Source organism: Nyctereutes procyonoides, unplaced genomic scaffold, assembly GCF_905146905.1.
Source record: "Nyctereutes procyonoides isolate TBG_1078 unplaced genomic scaffold, NYPRO_anot_genome, whole genome shotgun sequence".
Classification (NCBI taxonomy): Eukaryota; Metazoa; Chordata; class Mammalia; order Carnivora; family Canidae; genus Nyctereutes; species Nyctereutes procyonoides.
The window spans coordinates 7285008-7302122 of NW_026575052.1; the positions used below are offsets into that span (position 1 = coordinate 7285008).

General features: G+C 56.4%; 2 protein-coding genes across 2 annotated transcripts in view; both read right to left on the bottom strand.

Annotated features, from left to right (window-relative positions):
- Nucleotides 1-727: 727 nt before the first annotated feature.
- DDOST (dolichyl-diphosphooligosaccharide--protein glycosyltransferase non-catalytic subunit) lies at nt 728-8385 on the bottom strand. Its single transcript, XM_055332001.1, has 11 exons — nt 8192-8385; nt 7869-7979; nt 5188-5274; nt 4181-4284; nt 3979-4073; nt 3583-3676; nt 3044-3192; nt 2489-2636; nt 1814-1934; nt 1604-1710; nt 728-1514 (listed from the first exon to the last, which is right to left on the bottom strand). Exons 1-11 carry the CDS (start codon nt 8343-8345, stop codon nt 1365-1367), a joined length of 1320 nt encoding a protein of 439 aa, XP_055187976.1. The 5' UTR covers nt 8346-8385; the 3' UTR covers nt 728-1364.
- A 1811-nt stretch (nt 8386-10196) lies between these two features.
- Nucleotides 10197-17115, bottom strand: part of KIF17 (kinesin family member 17) — a 43485-nt gene continuing 36566 nt past the window's right edge. The window contains exons 12-15 of the mRNA XM_055331755.1: nt 15049-15307; nt 13279-13346; nt 11964-12081; nt 10197-10760 (exon numbers count right to left, since the gene is read on the bottom strand). Coding sequence (XP_055187730.1) covers nt 10579-10760; nt 11964-12081; nt 13279-13346; nt 15049-15307 — 627 coding nt within the window. The 3' untranslated portion in view covers nt 10197-10578. The remainder of the gene's footprint in view (nt 10761-11963; nt 12082-13278; nt 13347-15048; nt 15308-17115) is intronic.

Genomic DNA, 17115 nt, shown 5'->3' on the forward strand with positions numbered 1-17115 from the left:
CTTTAGGTCCCTCGTCTAACTGCGTGAGGTTCTCTCACCTGTGATGTGAGAAGCTGGACTAGGGCAGACCTAGAGATGCTGGCAGAGAGGGCCCGACGGTAAATACTCCAGTCTGGCTACTCCACTGTGGTAGGACAGAAGCAGTTGGAAATTCGTAAATATATGGAAATTTCAATTTCATGTGTCAGTAAATATTAATTTTTTTCAGTTATTTAAAAACATGAAAACCCCTCTTAGCTTGCAGGCCATACAAAAAACAGGCAGTGGGCCAGACTGCCCCAAGACATAGTTTGCTAACAAAATGTGCTGAGATCAGAGTACAAATCCACAGGAGTGAGTTCTCTGCAGGTGAGAAGAGGGTCAGGGGTTAAGGGCAGGGGCTTTCCCCAAAGGCCCCCCTCCTCACAGACTTCTGCAAAGTCCATAGCCAAGTGGGTCTGTTGGGGGCGGGGGGGGGGGGCTCCAGGCAAGGCAGGGGCTGGCAGTGGCAGGACGGGACTCTGGAAACGGAATTCCAGCTTGTTTGAAAGTGGCAGCCAGGGCCTCGGTCTGCATGTTTTCTGAGCTAAGCAGACATTTGCCCAGGTCAGTATATTCAGGTATCAGAAAGAAAAGACAGCCAGCGAGGCCTAGAAGGCTCTAGAGTGTCTCTGAGGAAGCACTTCCAGAGCTCCTCCAGCTACTGAATCGGGCTGAGCAGAGCTAGAGCAATGATGAAATGATGAAGTGGAAATTAACAGTGTGTTTTACTTGATTTGCCTTGATTAACATTTCTTACAGGAATTGTGAAGAATTAAATACACATTTGCAACTGCAGAACACGTATTTGCTTTGAATTGAATATGTGGCTTAGAGTGATTCTTACACCATAATAAAGACAAGAAAATTCTGTGAGTAGAGATCAACAATGGGGAAGGGATTTCACATAAGCTCTTACACATGCATCTTAGGAATCCCAACTGTTGCCTAAAGCAAGGTGTACTTTTCATCTCTATAATCCTATTATAAAGTCAAGCCCCAGATCCCCCCCCCCCTCCTCTCCCCTGAAGCTCTAGGATTTCATACTTTGGTCGGCAACACTGAGGCCACTTAACTGTGGTGAACAGGAAAGCACATGGGCCAGACGGAGTTGGAGGGCAATGTTTATCTTAGAAATGAGAGTGACCACATATGAAAAATACCACTTAGACTCACAGAAAATTCATCCCCACCCCCCTCCCTTGGTACTCAGTGCCGCATCTCCCCTGAGGTAAGGCTGTGCCACTGTCCCACAGCTTTAACAACAGAACAAAGCCCGCCGTGAGGAAGACGCAGGCCCGCAGAACTCCCAAGTGCCTGTCGTCAGGAGCCCTGGCTCTGCCCCTTCAGTCAGATTTCTCCTTCTCCTTCATGTGTAAGAAGACTGTGCTGAAGATGAAGAGCCCCAGCATCATGGAGAAGGCGCTGGCGTAGTAGGGGTAGGCTGAGGGGATGAAGCGCTCGTACTGCGTGTGCTGGAGCGGCCTCACGGACACCTGCCACAGGACAGAGGTGATGGGCTCCGGCCACCCAGCAGCGTAGGAGGGCCACTCTGACCAAAAAGGGGACTATGACTTGTGCTCACCTGAGTGGAAGAGTGTAAGTGCGTGTAGCCTAGCCGGTTGTAATCCACTTTAAACTGGAACACCCCATACACATCAGGCAACTTGAACTGGACGCTGTATTTGCCACCTGGGGGAAGATCCGAGACCATAACCAGGAGGGGTTTCCAGCCTCACTGGAGCCACAGTGGGACTGTCACCCTGCAGCTCTCCCGTGCAAGAACACTACTTGCCTTTTTTCTTCAAGAAGGTCCTCACAAAAGGATCGATGCGGACAAATTCCAGCTGAATGTCATCACCATCAAAGGGGACCCATCTTCCATTTGAGAGCTGCTCAATCACAATGCTGTACTCCTGAGACAACAGGCCGGTTTGGGGGTTGGGGTGCAGGACCAGCCTCAGAGCTGCTCTGAATCACTCGTGACCCTGGCAGGAACGCCAGGGCGAGCCCCCGCCCTGGGACAGGAACTCCCAGTCACAGCTCATCACAGGACCATCAAGGTCCATACCCAGGCCACACTCCACTGGGGAGTGGGCCCTCTGGGCCTCCCTGTTACCACCTTCACTGCCAGCTTGCCCCCACCCCACTCCCCCACTTCTCCTGCCTATGCTTTTCGTCCTGCCTACTCCAATGTTTCTCTGTGACTCCCACCCCCCAGCAGTGTGACCAGCAAAGCCCTCCCACTTCGGCACTTCCAAAGCAAAACCACACCCCTTCAAAAGGTCTCCTTAGACATTAGCTTATGTGCCAGGCTCTCTGCACCCATGCGGACTTACTTTCTTAGGGGTAGAGATAAATTTATCGTTCTGTATTGAGGCTGCTAAGCCCATCAGAGAAACGTTCAGTAAATCCTTCAAGCTGAAGCAACTTGGCCAAAACGCCAGGGGGTTCTCTAAGATGCTCTTACCACGAGGTCAGTGACGGTGTAGGCATTGGGTGGGGCTGTCTCACCCACCCGATGGTGGGACACAGGCCCTACACGGAGGACACCTTCCTCCTTGAACACCCAGCGGGAGAGGGCCACAGCTAGTTCATAGTTGCCTGTTTGGGAATACCTGCAGAAAGGGAGAACGAGAGCCTAGAGCACCGGAACCAACTTCTTTCCACCGGTGCCTGATTGGCAAGACTAGTTCATTATCTGTAGAGTTAAACTGCACAAAACTATAGTTTCTGCCTGGGGCCTTACATATCAAGGTATCCTGCTTAACGAGAACACAGAGAAGCTGTGAGGTGGTGTGGCTTTGGGGTTCACCTGCACAACAAATACGATTATCAAAATACCTCCACATAAGCTATCACTGCTTTGAAAAGTTCAGAGTGCCAACACCAACGACACAGCAATAAGGTCAAGTCTTTAGATAATTTAAAGTATTTGAAGACAGCTAGCCTTGGACAGTTCCAGCTAAACGGCTCCTCCCTCCCCAGCACCAGACCGCACGGCCCAGAGCCCGCCCGCACCAACCTCTGGGAGCCAGGCGCTGCCTTCTGCACTGCAGAGTTGAAGAAGGCGTCACTAAAGAAGTCCAAGGAGCCACTGAAGACGACCCGGGCGTTGTTCCTGGCCTGCAGCCCAGCAATGAGCAGGGTGTTCTTCCCCACGGCATGGGGGTACTGTGAGCAACGAGGCGCAGTCATCCAGGAGAGCCGGGGCAAGAGGATGGCGGCTGGACCACAACCACCCGGGCCCTACCACCTCTGCCCCTCCCTGCTCCCACCGGCCTTTCCCTGCCCAGCCTCTGCGAAGGGCACTCTCCTGCTTGCTTCTCGTTACATGGGGGTGAGGGAGAGAGGGGGTACAAGAGGGGGAGAGAATCCCAAGCAAGCTCCACGCCCAACACAGGGCTCCATCTCGCAACCCTGGGATCGTGACCTGAGCCAAAACCAAGAGTTGGACACCTAACTGACTGAGCCACCCAGGCACCCCACTTCTCATTTTCAAATAAAGTGCTGTACCACCAGGCCCACGACCTGGAGGCCTCAGTGCTGCCACAGGCCCCTCACCTGGGTGATAGGCTTGTCCGGGAAGAAGGAGTAAGAGGTAGAAGAGCCCGTCAGGATGTCCAATACCAAAGGGTTGTCCGGATCAGCCACCATCCTGGGAAGGAAAAGCGAACACCCAACATTGATGCCAAGGACTGAGCCCAGGGGCCAAGGGTCCCCAAAGGCCATTTCTTCACCAGGATGAGTCCCGCTTTACTCAGCAGCCGAACCCTGCTGCACCAGTAGCTCCTCTCTCACTGCACCCATGATTCTGACTCAGGGTGTCCTCCACTAACCTCGCCCACATCCTCTAGGGAAAGGAATGTCCCCAAATCACCATGTTTGCGTTAGTCTCCCAACAAAAGAGAGTGATCCTGTCCCTCCCAGGTTTCTAGCACCCTGTGCCTGCTCACTCACCCAACGCCTCGAAAGAGGATGGGGTTCAGCGATGACCTCCCGACGATGGTTGGGGCCTTCAGCAAGTTCTCGGGGTCGGCCACGATGAGCGTATGCTGCAGCAGCAGGGCAAAAGATGGAGGTCAGGAAAAGATGCCCACGTGCAGAGGACTCCCTGCTTCCCTCCTCCCTCAGCCTGGATGGGACGGGGGGGCCTGGTTACCTGGCCGAGGTCAGAAACGTCGTAGTTGTGATGGTCAATCACAGCTGTCTTCTCCTCGTCGAACTCAATCCCACACTCGCTGCCCAGCTCTCGAAGAGGGTCACCTGCACAGACCCAAGAAATGCCTGGCTCAGCCCTGGCAGGTGCACCCTGGGCCCAGCAATGTCACTGGTATCCTGGTCTCGTGCTCTCCCAGTCACCCCAACCCTGCAGCTCCCCCGTGCGCTCAGCCCCAGCCAGACCGCTGACCACCGCATGGTATTCTGAGCAGGGGGGTCAGCATCTCAGTAACAAACCACCGCCTGCCCTTCTCCACCCACGAGCCACAGAAACTCCCAATGAGGCAAAATAATTACCGCAAACAGATTTAACATGGATGAGCCTGGCCTCATAGGACTTCTCTCCTCGTCGTCACCCCCAATAAGAAGCCCACCCAGAACAGTTTTAAACATCTGTCAGTGCTGGAGCACCTGAGCAGCTCAGTGGGTTCAGCAACTGCCTTCGGCTCAGGTCCTGGTCTCGGGGCTCCCTGCTCGGTGGGGAGTCTGCTTCTCCCTTTCCCTCCCCCTTCCCACTCTTGTGCTCTCAAATAAATAAATAAAACCTTTTTTAAAAAAATAAACACCTGTCAATGCTAAGAAAAACGAAACAAGCCTGGCCAGGCGAGGACACCTGTTGAAGCCGGCTGATATGCGTGCAGGCTTCAGGACACTGCTCTCTCCCTACTTCCAGGGACAAAAATAATCAAAATGCTCTGGGGTCTGCCCAAGTAGCCCCTACTTTTTGTAATGGAAAAGACAAAACTGGGAAAAAACAGGATCCTAAGTGCTGACCAGGCCCCACGTCAACCTGGTTCTGGTCACAGGAAAGCACAGGAGGGACAGAACGGCTCTGTAGTTCCCGCACCCCCTGCCCAGGCGTCCAGTAGGCGCCAATCCGGCAGCTTCCGTTTATAAAACCTGCCAAGCTTCCTGGAGAAATGGTGGAAAGTACCAGGTCAGACTTACCAATGTCTGAGCTGGCAGCTACCAGGACACTGCCTCCACCATCGATGAAGGTACTGATGGTCTCCACATTGATGTTGCCTCCGAAATCTGAAAGGCACGACAGACGCGGTGAGCCACACTGCTCCTCTGGCACATGGGCGGGGGGGGGGGGGGGGGGGCACAGAGCAGCCACAGAGCCCTCGGAGGCCCAAAACGAGACGGCCATTTACCATATATGCCCATTTTCCCAAACTGAAGATCCAACAGTAATGCCTTGAGTTCATAAACTTTTAACTTTCAGAGGAATAAACGACATAGTCAACACCTACCAGTTAGAATTGTCAAGTTGGTCACACAAATTTTAAGTCACATAGAAGATCTATGTTCAGAAATGCTGCTGCCTTTTCCCACCCCCATTTCATGGCACACCTTGACTCCAACTCATCACCTGCACCTTTCACAGCAGGACCTCTGTTGTCGCTGGAGCCGCTCATGCTAAGTTTTCCAAAACCCATCGATTCCACTTCTAACAGAGATTGAGCACTTCTGAATCTGAGGACTATGCGGCCACTTGACACTAGTACTCATTTGCCAACACAAATAATTTTTCCCCTATTAATCCTATAATTTAGATCCATAAGAGCCAGAACAGAACCACCCTGAAGACTGCTTTTATTAAAGTAATCACCAAAAAAGCTCATTAACTTCCAATATTTGTACTAACGAGACAGTATCTTTCTTTGGTCAGTAGATCCGGTCTGGGGGCTGCCATGAGCATCCAGAACCAGATCAAGCGTCTTCCCCAAAGTGCACCATGATGTTTAACACAAAACAATGCAAGGGGTGCTCAGGAACTCAGTCATTACAGGAACATTATTTCCTGCGGGCAGGGGACCGGGGTGGGCAGTGAGAGGGAGGGGGAGCTACATACTAAGGCTGGTCAGGGAAGACCTGGGGCAAGTAGCATCTGAGGTGTGAGTGGTCCAGGCACCATGGTGGGGACTGGGGGGGACAGCAAGGTTCCCGAGGCGGGTGAGCCTGTCCCAGCAAGGAGCCCAGTGTGGCTCAGGTGCAGTATGAAGGGGTAAATGCAAATGAGGCCATGCTGAAGGAGGAAGGGCAGCTCACAAGCTTTACAGGCCCCAGAGAGGGTGGCCATCAGGAAAAGCCACTGGAGGCTTTTGAACAGGACACCAACATGACCTGATTTAGATTTTTAAAGGACGATTCTGGCAGCTGGGTGGAGAATCCGGTATGGGGTGGAAGCAGAGCAGTGGGTTAGGAGGCCACGGTGATAATCCAGGTAGTGAAGAGCAAAGGGACGGGAAGGGAGGAAGGGGAGAGGGAGGTGGGCCTGTGCTCCTACTCTAAAGGCAAACTCACCAGGGCCTGTGACAGACCGGATAGGGAGTGTGAGACAGACAGACATGCTAAGGACAACCCCAAAATTTCCAGCCCCAGCAACAGCAAGGGTGGAACTGCCATGTACTGAAACCAGATATATGTCCATTGTACATCCATGGGGCAGCTGGAAATAAGACCGTAATATGCCTTTTTAAAGATACAACTAAAAAAAAAAAAAAATGAATTGTCTGGATTCCGTCTGGCCTCTCTGTAGGAGGGTGGATAGATGGCTTTCTGAATGTAGTAGAAGAGGTAAAGTCCCCAGGTACAAAGTGTCCTGTCTGTGCCTGAAGGTAAGTTGCTTTTTCCTGAAAATTACCCTTCAGGAAGGAAGGCCATTCTCATAGTTGTATCTTTATTATCATTTTTTAAAGATTTACTTATTCAGACCAAGAGTGAGAGTGAGAGAGAGGCAGAGACACAGGCAGGGGGAGAAGCAGGCTCCATGCAGGGAGCCCGTCGCGAACTCGATCCTGAGTCTCCAGGATCACACCCTGGGCTGAAGGCGGCGCTAAACCACCACTGAGCCACCCGGGCTGCCCAAGATGTTGTAACTTTTAAAAAGAGGGTCAATTTAAAGAAATCAGTAAGTAATTATTAACAGGCGATATGGAACGCCGCAAAGCTCAGGAGGAGTTATGCAAACAACCAAGATCTGAGAAACACTGTTTAGGTTCTCAGACATTCCCAGAGCAGGACCCCGGCTCGGCCTTCCGCCAACCCGCCTCACCCACAGCTTGCCTCCTTTTCGGTGACACGGCCATCCACCTGAGCACAACTCGTAAGCTCTGTGTCACAGGAATACTGAAGTACCAGCTGGATAATCCAGCGGGGACATTCATGCTCTTCAGCGGCCAGCCCTCTACTAGGCCCTGGATACACCCGTCCAGCCTCCAACGGGGGGCCTGGCCTAGATGATGGCTAATGTTCTTTCTCGATTATGAGACTGTAAATCCACCCGAATTCCTGCGATCCACCATCACAATGCCCCCTGCAGACAGACTATGGGAACACTGGCCATTTTTTCCCACCCACACAGGCCAACACCAGCAGGGGGTCTCCATCTTCCCATCAGGCCCCTTCCTTCTCAGGGTAGCAGGGCCTGCGGCTCCACGTCTGCGCAACACCTGCCCCCACGCCCCTCAGCTGCGTCTTTCAGAAAGGAGGCGCCCCCATTTCCCTCTTCCCCAGGGTGGGCACCCAGGCCACCACCCGGAGGACGCACAAGGCCCAGAAGAACGCCACCAATCCATCCTGGGCCCTGAATCCCAGTTCTGGGAGCGACGCGCAGGCCTCACCTTCCACCGAGGGGGAGAAGATGATGAGGTTGTCGTAGAGGAACTCCCCGTACTTGATGAGGGACAGGCTGGGGTCGTCTGCGGTCTTGAACGTCAGCTCGAAGGCCCTGTCTGGACGAGCGGAGGCAGGCGGCTGAGGCCGACGGGCCGCCAGGGGAAAGCACCGCCGCAGAGACCCGGCCGCCGCCCCCGCCCGCCCAGGAGCGGCCAGCGCGGCGGCCCCTTCGCGGAGCAGCAGCGGGAGCGACGGCGGTCGCGGCCCTGGACCGCGGGGGCTGTCCCACCCGCCTCTCCGCCGCCGCCCCCTCGGGCCCCGCGCTCACCCTTCAGGCTGCGGAAGAAAAGCGAGTGCGTCTCCCGCAGGTTGAGGTTGTCCAGCAGCACCAAGGTGCGAGGGCCGCTGGCGCACACCGGGCCAAGCAAGGGCAGCAGCAGCCACAGCAGCGACCACGCACGGGCCGCGGCGCCGGCCTCCATCTTCCTCCTCCGGCAAGAACCCCCGCCCCCGGGCACCGGAAGTGCCCCCCACGCCGCCCAATCGCAGCTCGCGGTCTCGGAGTAACACCCAGAAGGGATCCGGGCACGCCGCGCCCGTGAATCCCGAGCCGCCGCCGGGACGGAGGAGAGCGGGGTGCACCACCGGAAGTGCCCCGGTTAGAGGCGGAGCCTCTGAACCCTATTGGCGAAAGGGCCGAGAGGTCCCGCCTCCCCGAAGGAAAAGGCTCAATCCTAGAAAGACAGCTCTGCGGCCACAGCCAATCGAGGAGGCCGAGCGCCCGTAGGCTCCGCCCAGGCCGGACTCCCGCCGGGGTCCCGGATCCCGCCTCTTCCTCGGACCGGCGGGCCCCTGACCGGACCTGGAGGGGCGGCGGGGGCACCTCCTCCGAGCTGCCCGCCGGGGTCCTCGCAGGTGCTGGGCAGAGTCGGCCCTGGGGACCGGCCCCCCCCGTCCAGGGAGGCAGGGGCCCGGGGCCTTGAGACGGGCCTGCCCCGCGCAGCCCCGAGGACCGGCGGGCGCGCTGCGTTTCCCACGCCCCCGCACTGACCCCGCCCCCCCCCCGCAACCTCCCTCCGGCTCCTTAACCCATTCCCCTCCGCATCGGACCGGCCCCCTGCGGGGTGAGCCTCCCCCGACGCCTGTGCCCCAGTCCCGCGCTGCGGCCCTTCCGCTGCGATCCCACCTCCGCGCACCCGCATCGCGCCCCGTGGTGCCGTCTGGTGGGTCAGGGGCCTGGCACAGCTCGGGACACCCAAGCCTCACTCAGCTCCGCTCAGGACCGACAGGCAGCGAGCATCCCCCCTTAACACACTCCCTGCCTCCTGCCTCTGCGCTCGCAGCTCTGCCGCAGGGCCCCTCCATTCCCATCTTAAGCCTCCCAGCATCGTCTCCGGCCCTTAGGACAGCCCCACCCTGCACTAAAGACCCCGTCTTTCTTCCGCTCAAGGTGTCTTGCGGCCTGTCCTTAGGCTGATCAGTTACCCGAGCACCTTCCACCTGCTTCCAGGGTGTGAGCTTGGCCCAGGCATGCGGTACCCACCACAGTTACTAACGCAAACTACGGAGAAGGAGCAAGGGGGCTAACGCAGGGCACCTGCTGTGCGAGGGGAACACAGGTCCTCGCTGCGCCTTCACGATACCCCCAGGAGGCCGGTGTTCCCTTCACAGATGGTGCCCAGGGTGAAATGAGTCTCCTCTTCAACCAAAGGCCAAGACTCTTCCTCAGCCCGCGGGGCCCTCCCGCAGGGCAGGCCTGGGATGCGATGGGCAAGGGCAGGGGTGTATGCTCTGGAGCCAGGACGGCCTGGGTTCATCTCTGGCCGGGTCAGGGCATCCAGTTCCTGCACAGCCCCGGAGGTCTGTGAAAACCTGGCCTTTTTCTGCATTTCAGCAAGACACAACCTCAATTTTCCAAAACAAGAGCTCTGCTCTCCTACTCTCAGATCTTTTGAGAATCTAATGAGAGTTCAGGTTCTCTCTCCCCAATAAAATGCACCTGTACTCACGAGTGTAGGGAGTTGCAGGAACCCTGGAGCCTGTTTGTTTTAAAGGCACCTGGGTGGCTCCATCAGTTAAGTGTCTGTCTTCGGCACAGGTCATGATCCGTGCACCTGGGATAGAGCCCCACATCGGGCTCCCTGCTCAATGGGGAGTCTGTGGCTCCCTCTGCCCCTCCCCCTCCCCCTGCTTGTGTGTGTGCAAGGGCTTGCTCATTCATAAATAAAATACATGCATACACCCATCAGGTGGTTAAGAAACTCAGCTCCAAAAAGAGCTTCCCCACGAAGGCCAGGTAGCGGTGGCAGGAGGCGCCCCAGGACACTGTAAGAGCTCGTCAGTAAAAGGCAGTTTATTGGGGCGGCTTCATGTGGGGCAGCTTCTAGGCCGCAGACCTAGCAGCGTGGAACAGCTGCTCCGTGACTCCTGGGCCCGCACCGCCCGGCCTCCCCTGGGTCGGGGCCTGGTGGACAGAGGCACGACTATCCGTCGCCAAGATGCTGTCACTGCCCCCGGTGTCGGCTGCTGGTGAAAGCTGTGCGGTCTCTGAGCCCATCGAGGCCAGAGCAACACTGGGGGGCACAGAGCAGGGGCGCACCTCTGCAAGGGAGGCCCAGCCTCCCGACGGCCTGGGGATCAGGAAGGAAAAGCCTCTTCCAGGGGGGCCCCCTGGGGCGTCCAGACCCGGCGGGGGCAGGTGGGAGGAGGCCGCGCTCACAGAGGCTCACTGCTGCCGAAGCTGCTTCTGCTTTTCTTCCGCTTGGCCTTGGTGAAGGGGACGTCGAGGGACTCGAGGCGGAAGGGCCGGGGCTGGGGCATTTCCGGGGCCTGGGTGGGCGAGATGGCCGAGGTGTTGCCGAGGGGGGAGCTGAGGCCGGGCGGCGAGCTGTGACGCGCTGTGGACAAGGGGGCAGAGGAGCCGGTGAGCCGGGGTGGGGAGGCCACCCCCCACCCCGTGCAGCCGGGCCCCCCAAGGGCCTGGGCCGGGAGCTCGGAGCTCTAGAGGCTCGGATGGAGGCAGACCAGCCTGCACCTGGAGCCCGCTGCATGCAGGTGTGACCTCGGGGGGCCTGTTTCCTCGTCTGCAACACGGGACAGTACCAGGTCCTCCACCGGCTCGCCTCGTTTCCTCTTCGGGCACCTCCTCTTAGAACTGAGATCTGCTTTTCGTGGCTATTTTATGAGCTCTGTGGCCTTTCATTTTGCTTTTAGAAAATGGGGGCACCTGGATGGCCTAGTTGGCTAAGTGTCCAACTCTTGGTTTTGGCTCAGGTCATGATCTCAGGGCTGTGAGGTCAAGGCCCGTGTTGGGCTTTGCACTCAGCAGGGAGTCGGCTTAAGATTCTCCCTCTAGGGGGCAGCCTGGGTGGCCCAGCAGTTTAGCGCCGCCTTCACCCAGGGCATGATCCTGGGGGCCCGGGATCGAGTCCCGCCTGGGGCTCCCTGCATGGAGCCTGCTTCTCCCTCTGCCTGTGTCTCTGCCTCTCTCTGTGTGTGTGTCTCTCTCTGTCTCTCATGAATAAATAAAATTAAAAAAAAAAAAGATTCTGCCTCTGCCCCTCCCTCTGTACTTGCTAGCTCTCAAATAAATACAATCTTTAAAAAAAGAAATGGAAGAGCAAAGTGATTTTCAATTCCGGCTTTTAGAAGTGTTTTGCTTCTGTGGCCCTGTCTGCCCCCTTTGGCTTGGTGGGAGAGAGCCACCCTACTGGCACCTGCGGAAGCTGATGAGCCCCTGAGCTGCACAGGGCCGCACATGCCAGGACCCCAGCTGTGTGCCCCAGGCCGCCCGTGTGCCAGGGGGTTGGTGGGGGGAACCAAACTCCACAGCTCTCCTCCAGGAGGCCAAGGGGCAGGGAGGAGGGAGTCTGGGCACTGAGCAGGTACCATGTGCCAGGCACTGGGCTGGGCCACTTCCCGCCTGCTCTCACCCAACCCTGGGGAGATGGCATGCCTGAACAGGTGCAGCTGAGGAAACCGAGGCTCAGGGACAGGAAGGGGGTTTTAACCCGGGCCGACCCCAATCCACCCATTGTGCCTCTCCCTGTTGGCAGGGAACCCGGGGAGGGGCTGGGGGACGAGGTGGGCCTGGCACTCACTGAGGCTCTTCATGGGATCTGTGCTGAGGATCTGGCTGGCTCGCTTGGACCGGAAGTAGTTACTGGCAATGTTTTCACTGTCGCTCCGACTGAGCATCAGCCTGTAGCGGTCTTCTTCCTGCTGGGAGTCCAGATCCTCGTGGGTCAAGACCCCTTGTGATTGTACAGTTCTTACCCCCGCAAGCCTGGTGGGGGTCCCACTCTGTGGACCCTACTGCAGACCCCGGACTCCTGGAGTGGGAGCCAGGCAGCTCAGGGCAGGAGAGTCACAACAGGGGCCAAGCCTACGCCGCCCCCCTTCCTTGTTCTACCACCACCTAGGCCAAACCCATCCTGACATATTCATAGAAGGAATAATACAGGAGTCAGCCCAGGGGTACGATCCAGGTCATTAGAACTGGGGCCCCCAGTCTCTTAACACCAAAGACTGTGACTTTTGCACCACTCTAAGGGACTTGCTCGCCTCAGCCTGAAATCTTCCTTCGGGGACCGCCCTTCTCCCCCTTGACAGGGTCCTGGTGAGGTGATCTGGTTCACAGCGTCCTAATACCGCCACTCCCCCTCGCCCACCCCCTGCTGCACAACCGGGCATGTGACCCTGCCTGAAGCAGTCAGAGCACTAGGTCTTCCTTCTGGACATAGTCATTGGTCCGAGGGCGGGCAGCTGAGCCAGGCAGAGCTGATCAGAATCTTTCCACAGGGGTGGACTCAAGATGTGGGAAGACACTGGGTCTCTTCCTCTTGGACCACCAAGTGGCAGCGGCCATCCTGCCTCCCCGAGGAGGCCTGCCTGAGTCTGACGCCAGCACTCCAAGGGAAGCAGAGCCAGAGGTGAGGAAGGACACAGCAAAACGTGGTGCTTTGCTGGAAAGTCTCCTGACCTCTGCTTTGAGGAGGTATATTTCTGAGTAACGCAAAACACGGGAGATATGAGGACAAAGTGACATTAAAAGCCCAATTATTGTTTTGTGGATCCTGGAGGGCCCTTTGGTCTGAGGATCCCAGCAAGGGTCCAGGGAAGCCGAACCTACGGCCTGGCCTCTGGGATTGACGACGCAGCCTTGGGATGGGCTACCTCGAACCACCTACGTCCCCTCTGGTCTCTATGACCAGAAGTGCCCCCTGACTGAGGGCCAGAGCAGGTGGGGGGTCCAACAGAATTACGTGGAAAAGACCCAGGCTCGGCCTCCTGCTTTGGTCCTCAGGTGGGATGACGTAGCAGCCCAGTGTCCTCTAGGAATGCTGACCCACGATGCCGTGGGTGCGAGGCCCTGCCGGCTCCCCGAGCCTCACCCCCTTCTCCCAGAGGCCTTACCATGCCCGGTTCACTGTTGTCTGCCGCCGAGGTTTTGCGGACCGCCTTGTTCTGTGGCCCTGTTGGAACTGCTATGACAAACACAAGCTGAAGTCACTGCTGCCTGGTCCCTGGTCCCCGCCTGGTCCATGTCCCCGCCTGGTCCCTGCTCCCCACCTGGTGCCTAGTTCCTAGTCCACAGGCCAGAGGCCCAGGCCGGCGGCAGCACTCCCCCAGACTCACAGGTCAGGCCCAGCGCAGGCCTGGGGCCTGGGGAGTACACTTCCCAGCCCAAGCCAAAGGCTGACTTTGGGAAACACAACGGGAGGGCTCAGATGTCAAAGCAGCCATTCCCCTGCTTCCCTGCAACACAGCAGGTTGGGGTGGGGGTGGGGGGGCAGGAGACAGACCCCCTGCTGGTGATGCTGGCATTGGGGAAACGGAGCCGGTTGGCCTTCCATAAACTCAGACCTGAACGGACATTCTCTGAGCAGGGGGATCGGTGCTGAAAGGCCAGTTTCTGTCCCTGGTCCTACGACTGACTCACTGCTCTGACTGGGACTCCGGTTCTGTCACTTTATCTGAGATTCCATCTCCTCAGGTGTCCGCCACGGGGTTTTTGGAGGATGTCATGAGTGATGGTCATGACAGGGATAAAACAGACCACGCACTTGCCATGGGCTGGGCAGGGCTCTAAGGCTTTCACACGCATGAACACATGCTTAGCCACCCAGCGGTCTTGCCAGAAGGTGCGGTCACTAATCCCCATTTCACAGATGAGGACACGGAGTCCCAAAAAGGTCACACCGGGAGTGGTGGTGATGGGGGAACACAGGGCTAGCTGAAGACAAAGCACGAGCTCAGGGCAGCGCACTGACAAGTCCTTGAAACAGGCAGAGGGACATTCCTCTAGGGACTCAACTGTCTGGATGTTCATACTTTGCCAAGGGCAAGAGGCAATCTTAGCCCGACCCCCAGGATCCTGTGAATCTACTTTAACATATATAAATTCCTATAGAAGTTTTCTTTATCTTGGATTCCTGGGTGGCTCAGTGGTTTACCGCTTGCCTTCAGCCCAGGGTGTGATCCTGGGGTCCCAGGATCAAGTCCCGCATTGGGCTCCCTGCGTGGGCCCTGCTTTTCCCTCTGCCTATGTCTCTGCCTCTTTCTCTCTGTCTCTCATGAATAAATAAATAAAATCTTAAAAAAAAAAAAAGAAATTTTCTTTAGCTCTAAACCCCAAGATCCATGTTGGCAATCATCCCCTAAGCACACGGCCCACCCGTATACATCTGAAGGGTCTCGTGACTAAGGTTTTATTAGAGGGTAATAAGTGACCTTTTCCCAACAATAGCCCCCTGAAGGTTCTGGAAACCTTGCTTCCAAAATTCCTTAGAGAGTACCCTATCCTCAAGCCCCTCCCAGCTCCCAGGTGCATGGTCAGCCACCCCTCACAGGCCCGGGGCAGCAGCTCTTCCTGCCTGTGGGTCCTGTCCCTGGGCTTTAATAAAACCATTTTGCACCAAAGACGTCTCAAGAATTCTTTCTTGGTGGTCAGCTCCGGACCTCACCTATATTCCAAAACCTCATCAGTGGAGCCAGAATTCCAACCCACATCTGTCTGACCCCGGGACACACCACTTGTCTCTCAGGTCCCCACCATTCGGGAGCCGCGGGAGCGCTGGGGCTGCTGCACGCACAGCCAGCAAGGGCGGGGACCCCTGGCTGCCGCGCAGCCTGCAGGAGGGCCAGCCCCGCGGAGGAGGCCGAGGGGACAGCCGAGCACCTGACCTACTGGGAGGCTGGTTTTTATGATGATGGGCTCGGGGATCTTCCAGAAGCCACTGTCCTCGTCCCAGCAGGACTCGCGGCGGATCTTCTCCAGGTTGCTGTAGTTACAGTCCCGACGGATGAGGGGCTGCACCTGCTCCAGGAGCTGCTGGCACAGCATGAAGTCACGCTCCTGCCGCCGGATGGTGGCCAAGTAATCGATCTTCTCCAGCTGGAACTCCGACTGCAGGTCTTTGATCTCCACCTCGGCGGCGCGCAGCTGAAAGCAGGGGCAGCAGGGGGCAGCAGGGGGCCGAGCGGTGAGCGCGCTGCGCGGGGCCGGCGGGTCGTCTGTGCGCCCCCCGCGCCCGCCGCCTGGGCCCCCAGCCGGCCGCTCGCCATCCGCCCGCGCCCGCCTCCCGGCTGCCCCCGAGCCCTAGACGAGCACCTACTGTGCGCTCCCGCAGAAAACAGGGCGAGCACTTGCTCGCCGGCGCCCCCTGCCGGCCCTCTGGGGCAATCCCACACAAACACCCTAACCAGGAGCCTCGGCATTCAATGCCCTAAAAGATCTCAGAAAATTGCATAAATCCGGGATCCCTGGGTGGCTCGGCGGTTGAGCGCCTGCCTTTGGCCCAGGGCGCGATCCTGGAGACCCGGGATGGAGTCCCGCGTCGGGCTCCCTGCGTGGAGCCTGCTTCTCCCTCTGCCTGTGTCTCTGCCTGTGTCTCTGCCTCTATGTCTATCATAAATAAATAAATATTTTAAAAAGGAAAATTGCATAAATCCTCTCCCTAAGGGGAGCCGAGGGTGTAAGCTCTCAGACTCAGTAGCACTCTCGGCCCCCCATTACCACGGTCAGTTATGATGTGACAGCCATCGGCCTTCAGAGTCAGACCCACCTGGATGTGACCCTGATGTGACCTGGGATTCCAGGTGTTTCTGATCTCCTGCCGGGTCTGCCTGAAGGGAGAGCCCTCCAAGCACAGGTGACTCCCAGCTACAACCCTATCCATGAGCCCTCTCCCTAAGCCCCAAGACCCCTGGCAAGTGGCCTGTTGCCTCGAAGGTACTGTTTGATTAGTAAAGAAGGGTGTTTTAGGTTCACAGAAATGGTCATCACATGTAACCAGCTGAGAATAGAGGTAGGACACGGGGGGGGGGGGCAATTAATGCTCCATTCCTTAAGCCGGATAGATATGTGGTATTAATGGTAAGAAGCTTTATATTTTTATACATCCAGAATCCTTCACAATGACTTTTATAACGGATTTGTTGAGGTATAATTCACAGGTCATACAATTCACCCGTTTGACATGTACAATTCAATGGTTTTTGGCCTATTTGGAGTTGCACAACTGTCACCACAGTGTGTTTTAGAACATTTCACCATCCAAACATAAACCTCAAACCCACAGGTACTCATCCTCCACTTCTCCCCAACCGCCAGCCCTAGGCAACCACAGTCTACTTTGTCACTCCAGATTTGCACATTCCAGAGCTTTTATATACACGTAATCATACAATATGCGGTCTTCTGTGTGTGACTTCTTGCACTTAATACAGTGTGTTCGAGGTTTATCCAGGTCTCAGGACTTCATTCCTTTTTTTTTTTTTTTTGAGATTTATTTATTTATTTGAGAGAGAGAGTGGGAGGGACAGAAGGAGAGGGAACAAGTCTCAGACTTCCCCATGAGCATGGAGCCCGACACATGTCACGACCTGAAGATCACGACCTGATCTGAAACCAAGAGTTGGATGCTTAAATGACTGAGCCACCCAGGAGCCCCAAGATTTCATTCCTTTCTACCGCCAAATAATATTCCATTATGTGACTATACCACATTTTATTTTTCCATTCATGACTGTTTTCACTTTGGGGCTTCAATGAATAAGGCTGCTATGAACCTTGGTGTACAAGTTTTTCTGTGGACATAGTTTCATTTCTCTTGCTTGTTAACTGCTGGGTCACAGGCTAACACTATGTTTCACCCACTGAGGAACTGCCAGGCTATTTTCCAAAGCAGCTGCACCATTTTACATTCCCACCAGCAATGTATGAGGCACTAATTTCTCCACATCCTCACC